General features: G+C 41.7%; 1 protein-coding gene across 1 annotated transcript in view; it reads left to right on the forward strand.

Annotated features, from left to right (window-relative positions):
• Nucleotides 1-26,756, forward strand: part of RIMS1 (regulating synaptic membrane exocytosis 1) — a 331,198-nt gene that overhangs the window by 164,370 nt on the left and 140,072 nt on the right. The window contains 3 exon segments of the mRNA XM_032216767.1: nucleotides 11,553-11,606; nucleotides 16,314-16,651; nucleotides 22,399-23,273. Coding sequence (XP_032072658.1) covers nucleotides 11,553-11,606; nucleotides 16,314-16,651; nucleotides 22,399-23,273 — 1,267 coding nt within the window.

The following is a 26,756-nucleotide window of genomic DNA, read 5'->3' on the forward strand; positions in this document are numbered from 1 at the left end:
CGACAAACACATTGGATGGGCGAGTGAGCAGTGACTGGTGGACTGGTTTGGGGGCATGGCCAGCCTGCTAGTCCTACAGGTTCAGCCAGCCAGCCCTGATTTTTACTCGGCTGAACCGGTCTGAACTGGTAGGAACCCACCTCTGGTTTGGGGGGAATCTATTGGTCTATTATTTCACTTTTCCCCCATTTCAAAGGAACAGGCCAAGATGATCCCAGCATAGTCAGTGGTGGACCTTGTGGAACAATAAGTAATTTGATTAAGGTGCCTGTAGCTCATACTATACTGGCAGGAGAGAGGGATTAGGGTGGGGAGACATGTGCCATGGAATATGCCTCTCTTGGTCCTCGCAAATCCAATATGTTTAGTCCTTTGAAAACTCTAACCACATTGCATTTTAAGGAGCCTCAGGGCAGCATTAAGGAAGACTGGAGGGAAAAGTCTTCATTCTATCTTAATTACTTACCTCTCAGAGGACTCTTTAAACTGTAGAAGCTTTGAGGTTCCCACATCTTAAAATTACCTTGGAGTAATTTAAAGGTCTGGGGAAATGTGTGTTGTGAGGCTCATATCTCCTGAGCTAGGTTTTTTAAAAAAAAATTTAAACTCTTAAATTATGAGGCAAGAAATACAAATGGAGTCCATTGTGATTACTCCTGTTTCTTCTATCATTGTTCAATTCATCTAGTCTCTAAAGTCAACAGATAGAGCTGTAGAATAGTTGGAATATTGAAGTAGGCTACTGCATGAATTTTTATCTACTTTCAAATCTCAACAATTTCGCAGTATGGCAGGGGGAAAAAAACTAAGTTGTTCCCTATCCTAAAGGACAGCTTCTGTTTTATGTATTTTTGAAGCCCTTATATGTCGCCCCCCCCCCCAAAATACCACACTTTAAGAAAATAACAATTGCTCAGAAAACAATGGGATAAAAATAATAAGACAGTAAAGTCAGAAAAAACTTTATAGGCTGCTACGTGACTATGGTTATGTGTTCTGACCACCTCCTCCATCACAGCACTTTAATTAACAGAAAACATAAACTTCGGTGGCTGAAAGCCCAAGCATAAACAAACAGATAAGAACCTTGGCAGCAACTCAGACGTCGACATAGACAGATAACAGCTTCTCCAGCGTTATGAATGAACTTGAATCCTGCAAATCAGACTCCTCCCCGAGTCCCTCCTTAAATACAATCTTGAGAGGAGCGTAATTACAACCAGCTGGGTCCAATTATCGTTTGTAACTGCGTAGCTGTTTTCTCCGTCGATCGGCCTGGCGTTGCCTGGCATCCAGGACCACCTCCCTTGTCTCCTTGTCACTACTCCAAGGCCTGACATCATGAGCACACTCCCTTCGGCTCTCACCGCTGCTCCATGCCTCAGGCACCTCCTGGTGGCCAACCAGCCTCTCTGTGCCCTGCTTGGAGTCGGAACCCTGTCCAGGGTCCTCCACCTCTTCCAGAGCTGACTCATAAGGTTCCTTGCTGTCAGAGTCTGTTTACAGATCCAACGGTTCCTGCTGGGCCACAACAGTTATATATCACTGTATGTGAAATATTATGTCTAGAGAGAAAAAACATCTTAATGTGTATGATTTCTGCCTAGATCTACATCCACACATCAATTTTTAACAAGAGCCATAAAATGCAGAACTGGTAGCTATAGGATACATTCCAGCTTTATTATCTGTTTTCACTGAGTTTGGAATGCCTTATATTTAAGTTCTGATTTTGCTATTTTAATGAGATAATTGTTATACTGGTATCAACCTGATTGGAAACAAAAATCACACTGTAATTTAGTGCCGTATATTTTGTGAAACATTTTATTAATGAAGTAGATGGTCCATTCCTTGCCTGGATTTCAAAAAATTATGGTGGGAATCAAATCTTTTTAGAGCACTGTATTTGGCATGTCTAAATTGATCATAGTGTCAGGGTTCCAAGTAATAGATCCATTGCAAGCAAAACTCCAAAGCAGGTAGATTCCTCAAAAAATAGCTTTATTGGAAATATCAAATTGGTAAAAACCAACTCTGAAAGGTCCCGTGGTTTTTACCTACCATATTTTTCAGAGTATAAGACGCACCTTCCCCCCCAAAAGAGTGTGGAAATGATGGTGCATCTTATACACCGAATAAAGCATTTTTGGCCTCCTGAAGCCCCGTCCCCACATCCCATTTTTGTGAAAAATGGGCAAAAATGGTCTGTTTTTCACCAAAAACAGGGGTGTTTTTGCCATCCCCCACTCCCTCAGATGCACTCTGCAGGCTTCAGCAGGGCTGGTGGAAGGGGAAAATGCTCCCGTTTTGGTGAAAAACGGCTTGTTTTTGCCTTCCCCCAGCCCTGCTGAAGCCTGCAGAGTGCTCCTGAGGGCCAGGGAGGACAAAAACTTTTTTTTCTTACTTACCTCTTCAAAATCTTGGTGCGTCTTATACACCGGTGTGGCTTATAGTCCGAAAAATATGGTAATTTGTATTTGTATTTAATGGATTTATAGGCTGCCCAATCCCGGAGGACTCCGGGCGGCTTACAGAAAAGAAGTAAATTATCAAAAAAAAAAAAAAAAAAAAAGACAAAGACAACAGTTTAAAAGATCACCATGCACCCAATCTGATCAGGGCTGGACCTCAATAATGAGGTCAACAGCCCCAGGCCTGCCAGAATAGCCAGGTTTTGACAGCCTTTCGGAAGGCCATGAGAGTGGGTAGGGTCCGGATCTCTGGGGATAGTTCATTCCATAGGGTCAAAGCGGCTACAGAGAAGGCCCTCCTCTGAGGAGCCGCCAGCCGACATTGCCTGGCTGACGGCACCTGAAGGAGGCCCGCCCTGTGTGATCTTACTGGCCGTTAGGAGGTTAAAAGTAAAGGTTTTTCTCTCAGCCCCAAATAATCAGTCACATGGCCCAATCATGGCAGCGTCCTCTAATCTGGTGATATCACTCTTCCTTCATCCTGCTGGGTGTGAGAATGTCTTTGGTTCCCAGGACAAAGTATTTTATTATGACTATAGCACCCCCCTCCCTATCCCTTGCTCCAGTGTGGTAGCACTAAAGCCTCAAAAGGGCTTCAGACAGATCAGCTTCAGGGTTGACACACAGTTGACTTATCTGTTTGACTTTTGATTTCTTTTAATGTGGCCCACCTGAGGTGGTATTCAACCAGTTTGGACCGGTTTGCCTATTAGCAGAAATAGTGGGTAGCTCCACCCACCCGGCCCGGCACTATGCCAACTATGCTATTTAGACACGTTTTTGAGGCTGGGGGCATGCGCGGAAGGCGATCATGCAAGCAAAGTGCATGTGCGGAAGACTGGGCGCATGGACAAAGCGCGTGAGCAAGCGGGCGGCAAACCGCTGGTAACAAAATGTGAAACCCGCCACTGTAGACCACTCACCTTATTCATCTCTCATTATAGATACTTTACCATCAGAATTAGACTCATTCACAGAGTTTTGGAGGATTCTCAAAAAAATAATAATCCTACTTTAAAGTACTTTTGGATGGGTTTACAAATACTTGCATACTTACCCAAAGAACAGTAAAAACATAAACTTTGATAATTTTCAATTGGGTTCTTACCGCTGCAGTTTATTTAAGCTATTAAAGTAGAGCATAGTAATAAAAACAATTGCAACTATTATTGATCAGTCTTTATGTAGAACCATTTCAATCTGAATTTCATATTAATCCGTGCTGTCTGGGATATTCTAAATGATGGTTTTTCATTAGAAGCTATACCACAATGGATCTCCAGGGGTTCGTGTTATCCTTCAGCATTGTTTTGGCTAACTGTATTCAGGAGAGCACAAGTCCTTGTAATTATCGACCTTAGCTGACTGCCATTTTATGCATTATCATTTAACTTAAGGCAGGGGTGTCCAAAAGTTTTGCAAGAAGGGCCAGATTTGGTGAGGTGAAAATGTGTGGGGCTGACGATTCAGCCTGACATTCTTTGAACCATTAACATTAAATGCAAAGGAACTATTTTATGAAAGACTAAACAAATAACTCCGGTGGGGAGAAGAGGCTGCGGACTGCTCGAAATTTGATAATGGGCCGCAATTGGCCCTCAGACATGCCTGGCTTAAGGGATGTTGAAAGAGATCCTGTGCTAGTTAAGAGCTAGGTTCCACCACAAAACCGTGTTCGACTAAAGGGCGCTCGACGAAACCGCGTAGCTGACGTCATCACAGCGCGACAACAGCGCGGAGAAAAAAGCACGCTGTAAAAGCTAAACCTAAAATTAACCCCTAAACCTAAACCTAACCCCCCTAAACCTAATCCTAAACCTAACCCTTAACCTAACCCTAAACCTAACCCTTAACCTAACCCTAAACCTAACCCTTAACCTAATGCTAAACCTAATCCTAACCCTTAACCTAACCCTAAACCTAACCCTTAACCTAACCCTAAACCTAACCCTTAACCTAACCCTAAACCTAACCCTAAACCTAACCCTTACCTTAACTTGAATCGGCTTGCTTTCAAAGCGCTATTTAAAGTGCCCTTCTTTCTCCGCGCTCGCTGTTGTCGCCCTGCTGATGACGTCAGCGACGCGGTTTAATTGGGTGCGCTTTAGTCGAGCGCGGTTTTGTCGTGCCACGAAGAGCTATACTGTGTTAAATTGTGAGTTGAGAGTGATATTCAATGACGCTGGTATCCTATAGTACTGTACGCATGCACAGTTTGCACTGCTTGTGAATAAGCTCCATGTTCCCCCATTCATTTCCAGGCCAGTATTAATGCAGATGTTCACTCCATGAGTGAGGTTCTGCAGTTCAAATCCTAGAGCCATTTTCTCATTGGTAGGAACTCTCCAGGTTTTTGTTTTACAAATCAGTGTATTTAAATTAAATGGGACAATTGACTTTGTAGCCCTCCCCCACAATGTTGGTCTGCTGGAGGAAGTATTGGTTAACATATAAGCAATTCACAGCATTGTAAGAAGTCGGAATAATAGTGCAATCTGTGTGGATTGCTTTACAAGGATTTGAAGATGAAAACAGTGGCTGTGTAAATATCACCCTTCATTTTCCTTCTTTTTTTAAGAAAGACAGTGGGAACAGAGGTCCTGTATAAATGTTAAAGTGGTTGAGGAAAATCAAAGGAAACTTTAATCGAGGCAAGATGGAAAGGCTATTGCTTAGGTTATTGATATGTAAATATCACAGTCTGTACCTATGTGGATAATTTTAGCCTATGTCTTGGCTATAGGTAAACCTCAACTTACAACGATTCATTTAATGACTGTATAAAGTCATAACAACACTGAAAAAAATGACTTATGACAGTTTTTTTTTTACCCTTACAACCTTGCATCTCCATGGTGATGTAATCAAAATTCGGTCACTTGGCAATTGTATTTATGACAGTTTGCAATATCCCTGGGTCATGTGAGCATCTTTTGAGACCTTCTGACAAGCAAAGTAAATGGGGAAGCCAAATTCATTTAACAACCATGTTATTAATTCAACAACTGTGGCAAGAAAGGTTGTAAAATTGGGCAAAGCTCATTTAACTATCATCTCGTTTAGCGACATAAATTTTGGGCTTAATTTGGGGCATAAGTCAAGGACTACCTATATTGAATACTTTGGGATTCTTCACTCATTACCAGTCCATAATTCTATCACACAGTGTAAAACAGTGTTAGGAAAGCTATATATATCACTCACACCTAAATCACTATTGTGTACCATGCAGTTAATAGTTCTTGATGCACTAAATGTTCATGTCAGAGACTCCTAGAATTATTGCACAGAGTAGAAGCTCTTTAATCCTTTAGATAACTCTGGCAATGCCTAATAGGATTATTTCTTATTATAAGAAGTGACAAGTGTTTTATAGTCTAATTTATTTAGATTTAGTTTGTAAGATTCAGTATAAATAAATAGAATACTAATTGTCTTACCTAACTGGCCATGGTAAGATTTAACTGAGCACTTTGAAATACTTTAATGCTATTCTATTTACTTATAGTATTTTAAAAAGGTGCTCTCTTGGTTCCTACTAGCCAGAAACCTGGTCTCACCATGGCAGTGCATCAAAAAGATATGCATTTTAACTGATGAAACTGATAAATTATACAAAATTGGTTGTAATGTTACAAAAGTTTATGTAGGGGTTAGAATAGGAGTTTTAAATTAAAATTGAGCTCCCCAGTATGAGGGTTTTTTTTCCCAATAAGAGGATTTTTAGTTATTTATATAGGCATCCTGCGTTGCATTCAACTTCTAGATGTGCCTTGTCATACCACATATATATGTGGTGGCTCAGTGGCTAAGATGCTGAGCTTGTCAATTAGAAAGGTTGGCAGTTTGGCCAACCCGAATCCCAGTGCTGCGTAACGGAATGAGCTCCCGTTACCTGTCCTAGCTTCTGTCAACCTAGCAGTTTGAAAGCATGTAAAGCCCTTCATGGTATTGGACCTACTTGAGAGACCACCTGCTGCCAATTACCTCCAATAGACCGATTAGATCCCACAGATTAGGCCTCCTCAGAATTCCATCCGCCGGCCAATGCCGACTGGCGACTACCCGGAGGAGAGCCTTCTCTGTGGCTGCTCTGACCCTCTGGAATGAGCTCCCCATGAAGATTTGAACCATCACCACCCTCCAGGCCTTCCGCAAAGCCCTTAAAACCTGGCTGTTCCGACAGGCCTGGGGCTAAAGAGCTTTTGCCCCCCCCCTCGAATGGTATGGTTGTTGTGTGCTTTTAAATTGTGTATTGTTCTGTTCGTCTTTTTTATCCCTTATCTGTACCCCCTTCCCTGACTTGGATTGTGAGACGCCCTGAGTCCCCTTCGGGGAAAAGGGCGGCATATAAATGCAATAAATTCAATTCAATTCAATTCAAATGTAAAAATGCAAGTAGAAAAATAGGAACCACCTTTGGTGAGAAGGTAACAGTGTTCTGTGCGCCTTTGACATTTATTCATGCCGGCCCCATGACCACGGAGACGTCTTCAGACAGTCCTGGCTCTTTGGCTTTGGAACGGAGATGGGCACTGCCCCCTAGAGTCGGGAATGATTAGCACATATGTGCGAAGGGAACCTTTGACTTTACCTTATATAACCCATCAATCTGTAATGGAATTAGGTTTTTTTTAAAAATTGTGCATTAATGAACTGATGGTAAGAGGAAGCAATGAGTGGCCATGTAATGGAGCCCTGGTGACGCAGTGGTTAGATGCAGTATTGCACACTAACTCTGCCCACAGCCTGGAGTTCAATCTTGATGGAGTTCAAGGTTAACTCAGCCTTCCATCCTTCCAGTGATTGGTAAAATGAGGATCCAGATTGTTGGGGGCAATATATGCTGACATTTGTAAACTACTCAGATAGTGCTATAAAGTACTATGGGGAGGTATATAAATCTAAGTACTATTGTTATGTATGCCGATTACATAAAATTATATAGGATAATTCAATATGAGATAATGAATTCTCTTAAAAGACAATTCCATACAATAAGAATGGGTAATAACTGCAGTTCGATATAAATAAGCAAAATGTTGATTAACATTGTCATAAAACATAAACTTCATAGGGATACTCGTGGGCTCCAAACTGCATTTCTAAGTGTAGGAAATGGAAAACAATATTCATTGTTGGAGGGGGGATATTCCTTAATGGAGATAGCTTAGAATCATAAAATGGCTCCTGGCAACCATGCTTTTCAGAGAGGTAGGTAGGCATACAAAACAGGATTCCGGCTGTTTGTAGCAGGGCAGTGGTGGGTTTCAAAAATTGTTCAAACCTACTCTGTGGGTGTGGCCTCCTTTGTGGGAGTGGCTTGCTGCCCATGTGACCAGATGGGAGTGGCTTGCCGCCCATGTGACCGGATATGAAGATGCCGACGACACTTGTCAGAACCACCTTAAATTACCTCACACACAGCACTGGCATGCATAAGAATATGATGGAAACTTGTTTTTTTTTTGGGGGGGGGTCTTTTTTTTTTTTTTTTTTTAAAGATTTTATTGGTAAAAAGAAAATACAACATCCATAACTTGTAACAAACAATACAACTACATTTCGAGATATTCCCATACTATCAAATCATTATAAACATCAAAGGTTAGGTATCTTTCCCTCCCTCTTTTCTTCCCTCCCCCCCTTACTTCCTTCTCCCCTGCCTTCCCTCCTTTCTTTTCTCCTTGTTTTTAAACGGCATCTTTGGTTTGCGTTAAAACAACTTCAACACACGCAATGTTCTGATTGCACCACAAACGCAGTAGTCATCCTTACCTTTCACAGAGGCACTGAGTTTTATAAATATGAGCATGATAGTGTAGAATAATCACATCCAAGGACCAGTGGTGGGTTTCAAAAATTTTTGGTGTAGGTGTGGCCTGCTTTCCGGGTCCACTGGTGGAACCTCTTCTAACCGGTTCGGTAGATTTGACGAATTGGTTCTACCGAATAGGTGCGAACTGGTAGGAACCCACCTCTGTAGCAGGGGTACCCAAACCTATTTCTAGACAATGGATAGATCTGGAATTTTGGGAGCATGCTGCGTATGCCCCCTGCCATATTGGCTTGAGTTTGCACATACATTCACAAAATGAGCTGCAAATAAGGTCTTAGGTCTTTTTACCACCCCATAATCACCACATGGCTTTCGTCTGTCTTTTTATAGTAATATTTTCTTCAGCTCTGTTTCCTTTCAAAAAACAGTAGAGTGTGTCATTTCCACAGCCTTTCCCTTTCCTAACAAACATCCCTCTGCCCCTAGTCATCTTTCTTTTCATTTCACTTTTTCCCCAAAAGTGAAGTTACTTTTGCTGACTATAGGTGGTTAACCCTTGACAACATTTTTTAAAAAAAGAGGCTTTATAAGAAATGGGACAGAGAGGGGATAACAAGAGATTAGGCATCACAAGAGGCTAGAGGGGCAAACGGAAAGATGTCTGAAGATATTTACTACTGTAAATTTTGTTAATTTGCTTTTTTGATAAGTAACTGCATTTTGAATGATAATATTTCAGAATCATTGGGGAGATCAAATCTACTTAATATAGATATTTTCTTTCCCATTACATTTTATTTTTAGGACATTTTCCATCACCCTGATCAACACAGTCAGTAAATATTGGCATCAAATCCTTTGCACTATAACAAAAACTGCTTTATACTTTATAACATGGTGTGTTTTGCCATCACTTACGTGAATTCTGAAAGTGGCCAAGGAAAGAAATACAACCCATGCAGAAATTATGCACAATGTTGGCATTCTTTAGTTTGATAATGTTAAATTTAATAGCACTTTACTAATTTTGGTTAGTATAGTAAGGTAATAACACAGCTAAAAGCAGTGTGGAAGACATATTCTGCATAAAACGTCTTGGAATCATGGCCTTGACTTACAATTAGTTGCCTAACTAGTTATAAGTCAACTCAAAGTTATACCCAACCTCCCCAGCACTATCTATGACTCCTTTTTGGAGTCACAATGGCCCATATACATACCTTTGGTCATGTGAACACATTTTGGGACAGAGGTGGGTTCCTACCAGTTTGCACCTATTCGGTAGAACAGGTTCGTCAAATCTACCGAACCGGTTAGAAGAGGTTCCACCAGTGGACCCGGAAAGCAGGCCACACCTACAGAAGAGGTTCCAAAATTCTTTGAAACCCACCACTGGTCCTTGGATATGATTATTCTACACTATCATGCTCGTATTTATAAAACTCAGTGCCTCTGTGGAAGGTAAGGATGACTACTGCGTTTGTGGTGCAATCAGAACATTGCGTGTGTTGAAGTTGTTTTAACGCAAACCAAAGATGCCTTTTAAAAAACAAGTTTACATCATATTCTTATGCATGCCAGTGCTGTGTGTGAGGTAATTTAAGGTGGTTCTGACAAGTGTCGTCGGCATCTTCATATCCGGTCACATGGGTGGCAAGCAACTCCCACAAAGGAGGCCACACCCACAGAGTAGGTTCGAACAATTTTTGAAACCCACCACTGTTTTGGGAGCTTAGAAAATGACTAGCCTTTATGGCTGTTTGCAGTGTCCTGCAGTCATGTGATTGCAATTTGCAAGTTTTTGTGTGGGTTTCTCCGATGTTTACTTCCAGTTTCTGGCAAAAAAAAATGCCCTTTGGGGAAAATGGATTTGCTTAACAATTACTTAATGACTATAGTGTTTGCTTAATGACCATAATTAAAATGCAGTTGTAACTTTGAATCTAGACATGTGATGTCTTCACTTATGATCATAATTCCGGGCTCAGTTATGGTAGCAAATCAAGGACTACTTCAGAGGTGGTATTCCGCAGGTTCTGACCAGTTCTGGAGAACTGGTAGTGGAAATTTTGAGTAGTTCGGAGAACTGGTAAATACCACCTCTGACTTGCCCCGCCCGATCTATTCTCTGCCTCCCAAGTCTCAGCTGATCGGGAGAGAATGTGGATTTTGCAGTTAACTTCCCCTGGAGTGGGGTGGGAATGGAGATTTTACAGTATTCCTCTCCTGCCATGCCAACCAAGCCACACCCACCAAGCCACACCATGCCCACCAAGCCACGCCCACAGAACGAGGGGCGTCCCTCCCCTCTCGACCTGTATGGCTGTATGATTCTCTTTATCTTAATCACGTGTATTGTGTTTTATGTTCCCTTTTCCCCTTTTGAGTTGTTTGCCGCCCTGAGTCCCTCCCGGAGAAGGGTGGCATACAAATAAACTAAATCTGAAATCTGAGTAGTAAATTTTTTTTAATCCCACCACTGCACTACTTGTACTTTTATAAATAATAGCTTTGATTCTTAGAGCTTTAGCAGAAGTTTCAACTGCATATTTGTTTTGAAATAGCTGCCTTATTTGAATGCGGTGTAAGTAACCACATTCAAGCCCAGACAAGCTGGATGGGGATATGTTTTCTTCTCTTATAACCTCTGAGCATTTTTCCAAATTTTGTGTTGTCCAAACAAAGGCGGTGAAGGATGAGGGGAAGATATGAGTACCCAACCTCTTCTACATCTAATCCTGGTGTAACTCTTTTATTAAATGAATCTAACTTGCAACTACATTGAAACAAAAAAAAAATAGCAGGGAGCAAGAATTAGATAATATGAGCCGTGGTGACGCAGTGGTTAGAATGCAGTACTGCAGGCTACTTCTGCTGACTGCTGGCTGTCTGTAATTTGGCAGTTTGAATCTCACCAGGTAAAAAGGTTGACTCAGCCTCCCATCCTTCCCAGGTTGGTGAAATGGGGACCCAGATTGTTGGGGGCAATATGCTGACTCTGTAAACCACATAGAGAGGGCTGTAAAGCACTGTGAAGTGGTATATACAGTAAGTCTAAATGTTATTGCTATTGCTATCTCTAGTCTAACAAGCTTCCCATCTCACAAGATTCCCATCAATGCTATACTGTAGGCTGTTTATATAAACTAACAGAGTAGGTAATTAAATGTTATATTCTATTTAATTCCAATTTGTACAGAGAGCATTTGAATATAAAACTGCATATGCTCTTTTATTTATGTCATATGCTTTTGTCATAACTGCAATCATTTTCAAGTTGTGTCTTCATGTTGTATTAGGACAGGAATAATGTATCCGCTAGCCACGGACCACTGTTGGAAGGGCCAGAGACAGTAAGTGTGCCACTTGTATGTAGATGTGACTGAAGCACCACGGGCTGCTCACCGGAACTCAAGCTTTTAGTCTTCAGAAGCATGGTTTTTTTTCCTCCCCACCCTATAATGTACTTTAAAAATGGGCTTGTGTGAGAATTCTTGATGCTGGTACAGCGGATCCTGTATGCTTGAATTTAGTTTGAACATGAACAATTCTTGTTCGGTTGTGCACCGATCGCTATATTTCACCATGCTAGCAATGCAGTTCTATGTGTCGGCTGCACAGTTATGAAATGAAAGAATTTATGGCTGAATGCTGCATCAGGCACAACTGAGAAAAAGAGTGAATTGCACACATATTTCTAGCCATCTATTATTGTGAAATAATAATAATAATAATAATAATAATAATAATAATAATAATAATAATAATAATGAAACTGTTGATCACATACTCAGCTGCTGTAAAAAAATCACGCAGACTGATTATAAATTGCGGCACAATTCAGTAGCACAAATGATCCATTGGAATTTGTGCAAAAATTATAATATTAAAACAGCAACAAACTGGTGGGAACATCAGCCTGAAAAAGTCACCGAAAATCAGATGGTCAAGATCTTGTGGGATTTCCGTATACAAACCGACAAAATACTGGCGCATAATACACCAGACATCACACTGGTTGAGAAAAATAAGGTCACAATCATAGACATCGCAATACCAGGTGATAGCAGGGTCGCCGAGAAGGAACATGAAAAAATCGCAAGATACCAGGACTTAAAAATCGAAATTCAACGACTATGGCACAAACCAGCAGTGGTAATTCCAGTGGTAATTGGCACACTGGGTGCTATTCCAAAAGCACTGGAATTACATTTAAAACAGTTAAAAATTGACAAAATCACCATCAGTCAAATGCAAAAAGCCGCACTGCTTGGATCTGCACGCATATTAAGAAAATACGTTACGACGTCCTAGGCCCCTGGGTGGGGCCCGACTAGTAACCAATGCCAAATCCGGTGAAACAACTGGCCGCTGTGATACAATTGTATAATAATAATAATAATTCCAGTGGTAATTGGCACACTGGGTGCTATTCCAAAAGCACTGGAATTACATTTAAAACAGTTAAAAATTGACAAAATCACTATCAGTCAAATGCAAAAAGCCGCACTGCTTGGATCTGCATGCATATTACGAAAATACGTTACAACGTCCTAGGCCCCTGGGTGGGGCCCGACTAGTAACCAATGCCAAATCCGGCGAAACAACTGGCCGCTCTGATACAATTGTATAACAACAACAACAACAACAACAACAACAATAGCAGCAGAATCTTTTATCCAGATTTTGTTGAGTTGTGTTCAGAAGCCCCATGAAAAGTTTATAATCTTTCATCAGTATTTTTGTTGGTGATTTAACATCTGTGGATTGTTAAAATAAATTATTACACAGGCCTGCTTTAATTTAGATTAGTTTGGATTATGGCCCAGTATTTTCAATCAGGATATAATTCCTGAATGCTGCTTAGCTTGCTTTCACCACAGACTGCCCTACTAAATACTTCCCAGTAAGCAGCTTTCTTACCAAAACCATTTATATCACTTCAAGGATTTATTTTGCTTTTTATTTGAGGAAGAGCTTTTTATTCTATCCACCCTAGGCATCTGGGTAGAATGTAGTTCAACTGAGCATATAGAGACTCAGTAACTAAGTTCTGATGACATTTGACATCCTTAAGCAGAGTTGGTAATATGTGAGTATTTCTTCATTTAAAATAGATGATATGTGTGTGTGTAAATGCTCAGATAAATAGCTGTAAGCACGGCATTTGCATTTCTAGTTTGTGGTTTTTTTTAAATTGTGTCTCTGTTATTAAATGTATACTTGAGCAATGACTGTCTTACTTATTTTGCTGACAGTTATTCACGTTGATAGAATGGTGGTATGAAAACATGCTAGCATATAGAACTAAATTTGTATAGAAACAATTGTTTTAAAGTTGTGCTTGTTTCCAAAATATTGGATAAAGAGTAATACTATGTCAGTGTTATATTGAAGCATACCATATGTTAAAATTAGAATTTTTCATAATACCGGTAATATAGATAAGGTTTAGATTTTATCTATTTTTATCTAATACAGTGTATATCTCCCACAAGTAGCTGCAGAAGAGATAATCCATTTTAATTTGCTAATTTGGATTAGAAATAAATCATCTTGCATGCAAGCAGTCAATCTAGGTTTTGGGCATTTAACAGAATTGGATGACACTCTGATTCCCTGGGTCATGAGATATTATAGGTGCAATTCAAATATAGATTCACACTTTAACTTTTCTAGTGATTAATAATTAATCATATTTCAATTTGGTTGTTCATCTTGTATAATATAATGTTAAGTTACTTTTAGTTCTCCATTTCATAAAACATAAGAAATGTTCAGTTGTTTCCTACTTTTTATTGATTTTGCCACTACTATTTTACTAGATTTTGTTTTTAAGTAAATTCGACTTTGTTCCTTTTGTACATTTTTATGAGAATCCTTTTTATAAACACACACGTGTTGTTTGGTTAGTCTGTTCTTGTATGAGAATATTTTTTGACAACACAAAAACACAATTGACTTTTCATTTCATACATCAGAAATATTTAAGTATTAAAAATAAGAGCTGGTTTAATTATAATCAATACAAAATAGTAAAATAAAATTATAATACATTTCTGATTAGTTTGAAAAATATTTTTGTGCATTATGTGTTCTTAAAGACTTATTTGGTTTTCTTTATTTGGCTTTATGCAAACTTTATTTTTTTGTCAGGGGTGTATAAAAGTTTTTGCCTTTCTTGACAAAGCAAGTATCCTTATAGACTGTTGCAGAATTTTCATTTGTATTACTACCAAATTAAATTGAGTCTGTACTACATATTTCAGAATATTTAATGGGAAATGGTATTACTTTTCACATTATCAGTTGATTTCTTATTCATAAATAGCAGGAATAGTTCGATGTTTTTTTTTAATTTAAAAGCATTTGCAGTATTAATATTTGTTTTAGTGTATTTAGATTATAAAAATGCAGTAATGAACAATTGGTTGTTTGTTTACAATTAATACTTGTTTTGGCAATAATTTCTCTTATATATGACATATAATATCAGGAGAAATTATTGCAAAATCAAGCATTAATTGTGAAAAACAGCCAATTATTCATTAATGGATATATATCCATATGTTGGCAACGTTTCGGCGAGGTCTCACTCACCTTAGATTTATAGAAAGACGGCAGCTCCGATCACACTTTAAACCCAAAACCCAGCCTGAAGATTGCAAGTGAGACCTCCCCAAAACGTTGCAAGACAATCTCAATCTTACATGGGAAAAGACCCGAATACAACAATTCCAGCATACCTACACCCATGAAAATTTATTATATTTGTGTGTGTGTGTATGTGTCTGTGTGTGTGTGTGTGTGTGTGTGTGTGTGTATGTATGTGTGTGTGTGTGTGTGTGTGTGTATGTATGTATATATTTTGTTCCTTTTTTTTAACATGACATTTCTACATTTAATCATCTGATTAAATTTAAATCTTTGAAAGTGGACTTGAGGCCCACAAACTTTTGATGTTTGATTAAAAGGGAAATAAGCATTTTACTGTACTGTATTAATTTAGATGTGAATTCAACTAAATGGATGAAAGACCATCTCCAGTGTGAACACCATAACCCAAAGATCAGCTTAACTTCACACTGTACATTAACAATGCCTGCTATTCTGAGATCAGTCTTATTTTAATTCTCCCAAACTTTTCTAATCCTTTGTCAGTATGATTCAGCTACACAATCAGGGTGACTGCAAATTTTATCTTTATTTCCATGCCACCCTCAAAACCTGTTTTTTAAATCACAGTAAACACTATCTGAGCAAAGCCCAGTTTTGATCATTTTGGCTAATAGCAGGACTCCAAGATCTGTAATAGGAAGGTCTTTCACATTGTCTGGTGCATGAATCTCTTAAAGTGAAAATGCCAGGGTTTGAACTAAGGCACCTTCTCCATGCAATTTCCTTGAAGTATAACCAGCAATGCTGAGTGCAAAGTCATTTTTCCCCCATACGCACGTGGGATTTGAATTTGGATCTCCTCATTCCTAGTCTAATGAAGATCCAGGGGTGGGTTTCTCACCCCGTTCCAACCGGTTCAGTTGGAACGGGGCCGGCGGCGTCCTCGTGCACGTGCGCGGTGCACGCATGCGTACTAGCGTCTGTGCGATGCTCCAGCTGCTCCTGGAGGATCGCGCAGGCGCTGTATGCGTCCTGCGCATGCGTGGAAGCGCAGAACTCGTCAAAACTGGGTAAGGAGCGCGGGCGGCCGGGTGGGCCCTTCGCCGTTCCCGGAAGTTACTTACTTCCGGGTTTGCCGACCAACCGGTTCGCAGGGACCGCCGCGAACCGGTTGAAACCCACCCCTGTGATGATCCCTCACTAATTCTTTGAATATTGACTGTATGGTGTGACAAAACTCTATTTAAATCAACTTAAATATTTAAATATATTCTATTTGATTATAATGAGCAAAATGTAGCATGTTGCATAAATATTTTCTGGGAATGAGATCCAACGCGAATTTCACAAAGTGAAAATCTACTATTTGTAACTGTGCGCCTAAAGTTATTCCTAAAATTCAATATCAGATATTTAGACCATTTATCTTTCTTTATAACTAGGTTATGTGGGTATGCAACTTATGCCGGAAGCAACAAGAGATCCTAACTAAATCCGGAGCATGGTTTTTCGGGAGTGGTCCACAACAGCCATCCAGTCACGATGGTACGCTGAGTGACACAGCTACTGGTGCTGGTTCAGAATCTCCTAGAGAAAAGAAAGCTCGGCTTCAGGAACGGTCACGATCTCAAATACCCCTAAACACAGCAGACGTAACTTCACAAGAAATATCCGGTGTGCAAGCAAACAGAAGGAAAGCCCCAGAAGTGTCACCACAAACTATGGGCTCGGAACAGAAACAAAGTGCTTCGAGATCTAGAAGTGAACCCCCAAGAGAGAGGTAATGTTGATGCTAATGGATTCTTCTTGAATAATTGTGGGGAAACCACAACTGTAAGGTTAGGCAGTGCGGAGGGTTTATTGCAAGTGAAGAAAATTATCTGTCCTTTATCATAGAAGTTGATTGTCAATGAACGAATGTTGATTGAGTAGAAGTTGATTGTCAATGTCTGAAGCGTCAATGAGAAAGGAGGAGAACTTTGAGGCTGCCTTCAACAGCTACTCTTAAACATACCCAGCGAAGACTGAGGGAGGAATTCCAGTTAACTCTTCTACCAGATGAGAAGGGCAAGGGCAGAATAGGCAAGCCTAGGAGAAATCAGAAGATGGAATAAAAGAGAAAAATGACACGCGCCCCCCCCCCCCCCAAATATACATGCACATGATCAACACAGGAGCTCACATTTCAATTTCAATTTCAATTTATTGAAATTTGTATGCCGCCCACTCCCTTGGGACTCTGGGCGGCTTAGAGGCATGATAAAAGAAGCATTTAAAATTAAAATAAAAGGTACAATATTAAAATTCCACATCATCCATTCTGTCAGAGTGGGGCTGGATATTGATCAACAGCCCCAGGCCTGCCGGAACAGCCAGGTCTTGGTGGCTTTACGGAAGGCCGGGAGAGTGGTAAGGGTCCGGATCTCTGCAGGTAGATCGTTACATACAGAGAAGGCCCTCCCCTGGGGAGCCGCCAGCCAGCATTGTTCGGTCGAGGGCACCCAGAGGAGGCCCAATCTGTGCGATCTTGTTGGTCATTGGGAGGTAAGTGGCAGGAAGCGGTCTCTCAGGTAGCCAGGTCCTAAACCATGTAGGGCTTTAAAAGTAACGACTAGTACCTTGAAGCGCGTCCGGAGACCAATGGGGAGCCAGTGCAGCTCGTGGAGGATGGGTGTAACATGGGTGTATCTAGGTATACCCAATATCGCTCGCGCGGCTGCATTCTGGACCAACTGCAGTCTTCGAACACTCTTCAGGGGCAGCCCCACATTGGTTGACTTGGGAAAATCCATGTTTTGAATTGAGAAGAAAACTCACTGTTCATCCTGCTAATGTTGTCCTCCTCCTCCTCCTCCTCTCCATAATGCATTCTTTCCTTTACATCTTTTCCCCCAGTGATCATACATGGTGTGTTCTTGAAGAAATATATTGTAATGTGGTCATAGTGATTGCCTGTTTAGAGCATCTGTAGATTGTATCCTAAGTGCTCCAGAAAGCCATGCCGGAATCTCAAACTGGCATTCAGAATGGCTTAACAATACACATAGTCTTTGACTTACAACCACAATTGAGGTTGAATTTTTTTGCTGCTAAGTGAGACAGTTGTTAAGTGAGTCTTGCCCTATTCTATGACCTTGCTTGCAACAGTTGTTAAGTGAATCACTTCAGGTATTAAATTAGTAACATGGTTGTTAAATGAATAGGACTTCCCCATTGACTTTGTTTGGTGAAAGGGGATTGCATGATCCCTTTACACTGCAACCATTGAAATATGAACTAGTTGCCAACTAGTTGTCATTGAGATATGAACTAGTTGCCAAATATGAACTAGTTGCCACATGGATTTTGATCACGTGACCACGGTGATGCTCCAGCGGTCATAAGTGTGCAAATGGTCATGTCCTTTTTTCAGTGCTGTTGTAACTTTAAACAGTCGCTAAATGAACTATTGCAAGTTGAGGACTACCTGCATGGCCAGTTATGCACATGATTATTTAAGGCTTAATTAATATTTACATGTAGCCATTAATGATGTGTGATGAAGCAAAGATGAAAAATGCACAAGCTACATCAAAACCCTTAAAATCATCAAATAAAACCAGGTAATATGGGTATCATAATACCCAGTCTAAAAGAAATAAAATCTGATATATATATAAAAGATCTACCAGTGCCAGAAATAATAAAGTAAAAGTTATAGATGAATTCTTTATAGGGAAAGAATTTTATAGTCAGCCTTCTATTTGTTGCCACTCTGAAATAGGGGTTTTGGAAATAGGGCCTTTAAAGAATGTTTAAAGCTGCAGGCAAATTTTGAAGGGGAGAAGAGAATCCTTCTGAAAAAATGGTTCAAAAATATTTAGTTTAAAAAAATTAATAGTAGTGTCAGGGTTCCAAGTAACATGCCTAATTTAAGAAGACTCCGAGGCTTGAAATTCCTCAAAGTTCCATTTTATTAGAAATGTCATATTCTGGGAAAACCCAAATCTGAAAGCTTCCAGGGTTTCCCCACCCAAACGAAAGTCCAAGCGCCTTCCCAGCACCCACATGTCCATCACATGGCCCAATCAGACACTGTCCCAACTGGAGATACCTCCCAGTCATACCCCTACAGGTGCAGGGCAAGATGTCCTTGACTCTCTGAGAAAGGAATGTTATATGTCTCCCATGCTCCATATAACCCCCCCCTCCCATTTTCCCAAAGCATTGAATGTGGCAGGCCTAAAGGCCCAATGCAAAAATGGCTTCCAGGCATGACAAGTACTTTGTAAAATTTGGTCCAGGTATAGTTTTGGAACAATAGCAGGTCATACATCATTAATGTGACATCATTATATTGGAACAATCTCTTTAGCAAGTTCGTTATCATATTTTGGGGCAGCCCTTGAAGAGCATTCGGAGACTTCAGCTTGTCTAGAATGCAGCCGCACGAGCGATTGTGGGTGCACCCCGGTACACCCACGTTACACCTATCCTCCGCGAGCTGCACTGGCTGCCTATTGGTCTTCGGATACGCTTCAAGGTCCTAGTCGTCACTTATAAAGCCCTTCATGGTATTGGACCTGGGTACTTGAGAGACCGCCTGCTGCCAATTACCTCCAACAAACCTATTAGATCCCACAGACTAGGCCTCCTCCGAATTCCATCTACTGGCCAATGCCGATTGGCTACCACCCGGAGGAGGGCCTTCTCTGTGGCTGCTCCGACCCTCTGGAACGAGCTCCCCGTGGAGATTTGGACCCTCACCACCCTTCAGGCTTTCCGCAAAGCCCTTAAAACCTGGCTGTTCCGACAGGCCTGGGACTGACGAGTTCCCCGTCCCCGCTCGAATTGTGTGGTTGTTGATTGTTTTTAAATTGTTGTAGTTGTCTGTCCATTGTTTTCCTCCTGTCTGTATCCCCCCACCTTACTTGGTTTGTGAGCCGCCCTGAGTCCCTCTGGGAATAGGGCGGCATAGAAATGCAATAAATCAAATCAAATCAAATTTTGAACTATTGCGTTTTCCAGGTATTTTTTAAAAATGTTCCAATATAAGGAACTAAATGAGAAGTTTCCAATGTATGAATAACCTTAATTAAGATTGAATTCCAGATAGCATATTCGCCTAATTAAAAGATTTTAAAATTTAAAAAACAATATCACAAAACTATTTTGGCAACTCTAATACAAAAGGGTAATTAAGGATGTTAGAAAATTAATTGTCCTGAACTGAACCGAATGTAATTTGATAACTATCCAGATGTATATCATGGGAGTTATGGGGCAGCCCTTGAAGAGCATTCAGAGACTTCAGCTCGTCCAGAATGCAGCCGCACGAGCGATCGTGGGTGCACCTCGGTACACCCACGTTACACCTATCCTCCGCGAGCTGCTCTGGTTACCAATTGGTCTCCGGATACGCTTCAAGGTGCTAGTCATCACTTATAAAGCCCTTCATGGTATTGGACCTGGGTACTTGAGAGACCGCCTGCTGCCAATTACCTCCCAAAGACCCATTAGATCACACAGATTAGGCCTCCTCCGGGTTCCATCTACTAGCCAATGTCATCTGGCCACTACCCGGGGGAGGGCCTTCTCTGAGGCAGCTCCGGCCCTTTGGAACGAGCTCCCCGCAGAGATTCGGACCCTCACCTCTCTCCAGGCCTTCCGAAAAGCTGTTAAAATCGACAGGCCTGGGGTCGATGAGTTCCCTTCCCCTCTCGAATCGTGTGGCTGTTGGTTGTTTTTATATGCCCTGTACTTTTTGTGTAGTTTTTGTGTTTCCCTTCCCCTCCTTGGGTTTTGTGCGCCGCCCTGAGTCCCGCTGGGAATAAGGCGGCATATAAATAAAATGAAACTCGAAACTTGAAACTCGAGTCACTAAAAAAAAGGGATCCAACATTTTCTTCTGCATCAGCAGGAAGCAGGTGTAACTATGGCTGTATAAAAGTGGTAACAAATATTGTTCCATTCTTCCAAATATTGTTGGTCAAAAACCCTGGCCCACTAATGACCAAAACTTCATTAAGAATAGTAGTAAAGAAAATCCTGACTGATTACTGTATTGTGCCTGGTCATATTGGATCTTTAGAACCCACGTACTTCCTAGAAGTAGGTCAGCTGGCCAGGAACTTAATGTTCTTTTCTAGCAAGGAAAGAAATGAGTTCCTAGAAGATCCAGTGTTTGCTTGGTACGATTAGGAAAAAGTGGGAATTTCTATCTCAGTTATAATTACACTCAGTCACACTGAAACAACACTGAAGATATTGTTCTATCTGACATTTCTTGCTTGAAGAAATACATCATAACAGCATCATTCGGCTGCAGACTAGCATTAGTTTTCAGACAGGCATTCAGATAATTTTACACAAATAATTTAAAGCTTTTATTTATTTTATTTAGGCAGAATGCAGTGGAGTGTGCAGGTTTGGGTGTTCCAGAATTTGTCTGTGCAAGACCACTCTTGCATGGGCTGTCCTAGTTCCAGTTCTAAGGGCAACTCACAGTGTTGGTTATCAGTTTTAAAGCTTACAAGGTGACTTGCATCTGTCTTTGAGGCCTTCTGCCCATTCCACCAAATCTAACAAGGTGGGCATACTCCTGGTCTCCTCTCTCAATCTGGTGAGACTAAGGAAGTGTGTCTCTCCCTAAAATTCAAATGCCACCCTCTTGGCCTGGTTGCAGCCATCTTGTCGCAGCCAAGTCCTTCGGGATTGGGCGGCATATAAATTTATTAAACATTAACATTAACTCGCCATGGCCAACTCGCTGTGGCCAACTCTCCATGGGACAACTTGCTGTAGCCAACAGCTTGCCATGGGACAATTCCATGTGAGATAACTCAATGTGATAAATATTATCCGCCACTATTTCTTCAATATTATGTTCATTTTCGTCCATTTCCACAAAAATGGAAATAATCTCAAAGAAACAACGGCGGATAATTTTTATTGCATTGAGTTATCGTCCCATGGCAAGTTGGCGGCAATGAGTTGTTCATGGCAAGTTGGCAATGGTGAGATAGCAAAAGCAATAGCAGTTAGACTTATATACCGCTTCATAGAGCTTTCAGCCCTTTCTAAGCGGTTTACAGAGTCAGCATATTGGCCCCAACAACAATCCGGGTCCTCATTTTACCCACCTCGGAAGGATGGAAGGCTGAGTCAACCTTGAGCCAGTGAGATTTGAACAGCCAAACTGCAGAACTGCAGTCAGCTGAAGTAGCCTGCAGTGCTGCACTCTAATCACTGCGCCACCTCGGCTCTATGGCGAGCTGGCCACACCAAGTTGTTCCATTCTATCTTGACCTTCTGGAGAGCTGTTAAAATCTGCCTACCCCCCCTGAGCATTGGGGCATGGGTGGGGGCTAATGTATATGTGTTATTATTGAATTGTGGTTTTTTTTTGTTGCTAGCATAGGATTATTTTCATCAGTTGCGGGGGGGTTCATATTGGGTGGGTTGCTCTCAGAGTTAGGTATTCAAGATGGGAGCTATATACAATTTCTAAATAAATAAATTTCTCTTCTTACCTCCTCATTATATCAGGAAGAAGATACCCACCGCGTTTGAGCAAAATGGGAAAGGAGGTGTGAAAGCTGAGCGAAAACGTGTGCCAAAGTCTTCACTGCAGCAGAGTGAAGGACAAACAGACGAGAAGGGAAGTAAAGAAAGGCGTGATGGGAGAAGATTAGAGAAAGGGAGGTCTCAAGACTACTCCGACTTCCCTCCCCATTTCGAGGAAGGCAAGACAGTTAATGAAGAAAAACAGAGGAAAGAAGATGAATATACCCGATATAGAAGCGATCCCAATCTTGCAAGGTACCCTGTGAAACCCCACCCGGAAGAGCAGCAGATGCGCATGCATGCAAAAGTTTCCAAAGTGCGGCACGAGAGAAGACACAGCGATGTTGCCTTGCCTCACACTGAAGTTGAGGAGCCCGAGGTGCCTGAGAATAACCTTGGAAAGCATTCCCAGTTGCAAGGAACTCAGGATATGAAATCCCATGTAGATGCCCAGAGGACATATCCAATAGAAAGAGCAGGCGATGTCAGGATTTCTGTTTCTAAACAATTGATTTCTCATACCCCATCATCGCCTCGCCACAGCATGGTTCTTACGGAACATTTGGAATCCAAAAATCACGATTCCTTCAAAGCACAAACTCGCTTAGATCCCAGCTCTGCCATTCTCAGCCGGAAAGCAAAGCGGGAGAAAATAGAAACCATGCTAAGGAACGATTCCCTTAGTTCTGATCAGTCAGAATCAGTGAGACCCTCCCCCCCAAAACCTCATAGATCAAAACGCGGCGGGAAAAAAAGGCAGATGTCCGTCAGCAGCTCGGAGGAAGAAGGAGCATCAACTCCTGAATATACCAGCTGCGATGATGTGGAAATAGAAAGTGAAAGTGTCAGTGAAAAAGGTAAGTCTTCCTTTAAGCAAACAAAAAGAACTGTACAGCAGGGGTGGGTTCCGGCTGCTGCTACTGCTGGTTCGCTTAGAGATGCGCCGCGCACGCACTTGATGTGTGTTATGCGCTTATGCACAGTACTAAAAAAAATGCTTCTGCGCACGTGCAGAAGCCAAAAAACAAGATGGTGACTCCATAGGCGCTGTCGAGAGAACCGGTTCGGGGGCGTGGCAGGCCTGGGTCGCTGCCGGTTCCAGCGACCCAGGCCGCCAAGTTACTACCTGTTCAGCTGAAGCAGTCCGAATCAGTAAGAACCTCTGCTGTACAGGCCTGAACTGCATATGTATGTATGAATGTTCTCCGCACACCCATTACTATATGGTTATTATACTAGTGTTACTATGCTAATATGGTGAAGGTGTTCAAGGGGTATCTTTTAAAAATCTGAACTACTGCAAGCTCTTATGGATTGGGTTAAATCTTGGTAAGAGAATTATAGCAGTAAGAACTACATACTTAAGAGCCACAGTAGTTAGAATGCAGTACTATATCCTAGCCGAGGTGGCGCAGTGGTTAAATGCAGCACTGCAGGCTACTTCAGCTGATTGCAGTTCTGCAGTTCGGCTGTTCAAATCTCACCGACTCAGGGTTGACTCAGCCTTCCATCCTTCCGAGGTGGGTAAAATGAGGACCCGGATTGTTGGGGGCAATATGCTGACTCTGTGACAAATGCTTTTGTTTTTTTCCCCATTTCACTATATGGTTACAGCAACCTGATTATAGATTCTCCACCAGTTCTCTGTACCACCAGTTGGAACAGAATACTTTAATCCCTACACCACACTGACTCTCCTTCCACTGATTAATATCAGAACACCCCCCCCCCCACTCCACACACACTTGGTTGATTTTTCCCTTCTTTATTTAGATAATTTATAAACTTTTTTTTAACCGCAAGCACATAACCAAAAAGGGGAAAACCCAAAGCTATTTTTCTTTATTCTGCACAAAGAATCGCAGTCCAGTTTTCCACGTTAAACTTAGAAGATTACAATCTTCTTTCAATGTTCAGTCACATCTTAAAACTACACGGGACTCTTCCCTGTTGAGAAAGGCTGCTGCCAAGTATAATGTGTCTGGTTGGGATAGGCAAAATGAGAAAACTGGGTTAGGTCTTTATGATGCTCTACCTAAAAGCACACTGAATTCTTTTTCCTCCATAAGAAAGATAATGTAGAATTTAAGACAATCTACAAAGAAGGATTAGATCAGTGGTGGGTTTCAAAAATTGTTCGAACCTACTCTGTGGGTGTGGCCTCCTTTGTGGGAGTGGCTTGCCGCCCATGTGACCGGATGGGAGTGGCTTGCCGCCCATGTGACCGGATATGAAGATGCCGACGACACTTGTCAGAACCACCTTAAATTACCTCACACACAGCACTGGCATGCATAAGAATATGATATAAACTTGTTTTTTAAAAGGCATCTTTGGTTTGCGTTAAAACAACATCAACACACGCAATGTTCTGATTGCACCACAAACGTAGTAGTCATCCTTACCTTTCACAGAGCCACTGAGTTTTATAAATATGAGCATGATAGTATAGAATAATCATATCCAAGGACCAGTGGTGGGTTTCAAAAAAATTTGGAACCTCTTCTGTAGGTGTGGCCTGCTTTCCGGGTCCACTGGTGGAACCTCTTCTAACCGGTTCGGTAGATTTGATGAACCGGTTCTACCGAATAGGTGCAAACTGGTAGGAACCCACCTCTGGATTAGATATAGGAAGAAAATAGGAAGAATTAGAAAGGAAGAAAATCCACTTTCTCTCTTACTATATTTTCAGTATATCTAAGATGACTCGTTCTTTTTAATGGTACATTATTTGGAGACTGGGGAAACTCTACTCTCTTTTAGTTTAAAAAAACAAATTGGTACTCTCTCTCCTCCAACAAGTTCTCATACTATTGCTTCCCAGCAACCACCATTTCAGTCGATTGCCTCCTACACAGTGGTGGGTTTCAAATTTTTTTAGAACCTTTTCTGTAGGTGTGGCCTGCTTTGTGGGAGCGGCTTGCTGGCTATGTGACTGGGTGGAAGTGGCTTGGCAGTCATGTGACTGGGTGGGCGTGGCCAACTTGTAAAATGTGGTGAAACTCACTTGCTTAGCAACCAAAATGTTGCCTCAGAAACTCTGGCATTTGAAGCATGCAAGTCTTAAAGCTGTCAAGTTACAAGACCCTCGCACCCCTAACCCTTTAGAAAAAAAAACCCAGGGATGTTAAAACTTGACAGTTTTAAGACTTTAAGGTTTAGATAGGACTCTTAGAGGTGGGCGGGCTGATTGGTGAGCCAGCCAATCAGTGAGTGGTGGGTGGGGAAAGCGTGGTGCGGGCGGGCAGGGGGAGGGAGCTGGAACTGGTTCTAAATGGCACAGTAATTTGTGGAACCTCTTCTATAGAAGAGGTTAGGACTGGCAGGAACCCACCCCTGCTCCTACACCACAGACTGGTGGTAAGACTGGCCGTGATAGTCCACCATGAGAAGCACCATGAGAAATTTCGTATCTCTAACCATAGACTTAATTCAATAACCTGTACTACCTTTCTACATTGTTAACAATTGTTAATTACTTTAATGGCCAGTAAAGGCCCTTTTACAATGTATGTATTTATAAACTAATGTCCAAGGTGAGATCAAGTTCTAAGAAAATTTGTCCCCTGAGTCCCCTGACTCAGTTCCAAAATCTATACCAACAGCAACTACTAAAACCTATAGGAAATAAACGAAGCTAGAATTGGCAGCTGTCTTTAATATTCATGTAGTCCTCGACTTACAACAATTCAATTAGTGACCATTCAAAGTTTCAATGGCAGCAGTGAAAAAAAAGTGACTGCAATCAGTCCTCCCTGTTACAACCAACACAGCATCCCCTCAAACACCTGGTCACATTTTGGATTCATGGCCATTGGCATGTATTTATGATGGTTGCAGTATCCTGGAGTCATGAGATCAAAGTTGACCTTCCAAGTCAACGTTCAAAAAACATAGGAGTCCATGGAGGAAGCTGGATTTTCTTAATGACCATGTGAGTCACTTAAGAGCTGCAGTGAGTTGCTTAACAAACGGGGCAAAAAGTCTTGTAAAATCAGGTCCACAGCTGCTGTACTTAGCAATGGATATTCTGATCCCAATAGTGGTCAGTGACGTGCGGTGAGGGATACCGTTGGTGAGGCAAGAGCGCGGCAGCGGCGAGAAGCAACGTCCCCGCCGCTGTGTCCGACAGGCGTCTCTCGTTTATGATGGACATAAACGCGAGATGCCTGTCGGACACAGTGGCGGGGGTGTTGCTTCTCGCCGCTGCCGCGCTCTGCCGCCTCACCTTCCGTCTCCTCCATCCCCGCTGACATTCTTGGGAGCAGGTCGGGTGGCTGGCTGGCTGGGAGGAGAAGAGCGGTTTGTCTTTGTGCCGGCTGGCCGGCCAGGCAGGGAGC

Source organism: Thamnophis elegans, chromosome 4 (assembly GCF_009769535.1).
Source record: "Thamnophis elegans isolate rThaEle1 chromosome 4, rThaEle1.pri, whole genome shotgun sequence".
NCBI lineage: Eukaryota > Metazoa > Chordata > Lepidosauria > Squamata > Colubridae > Thamnophis > Thamnophis elegans.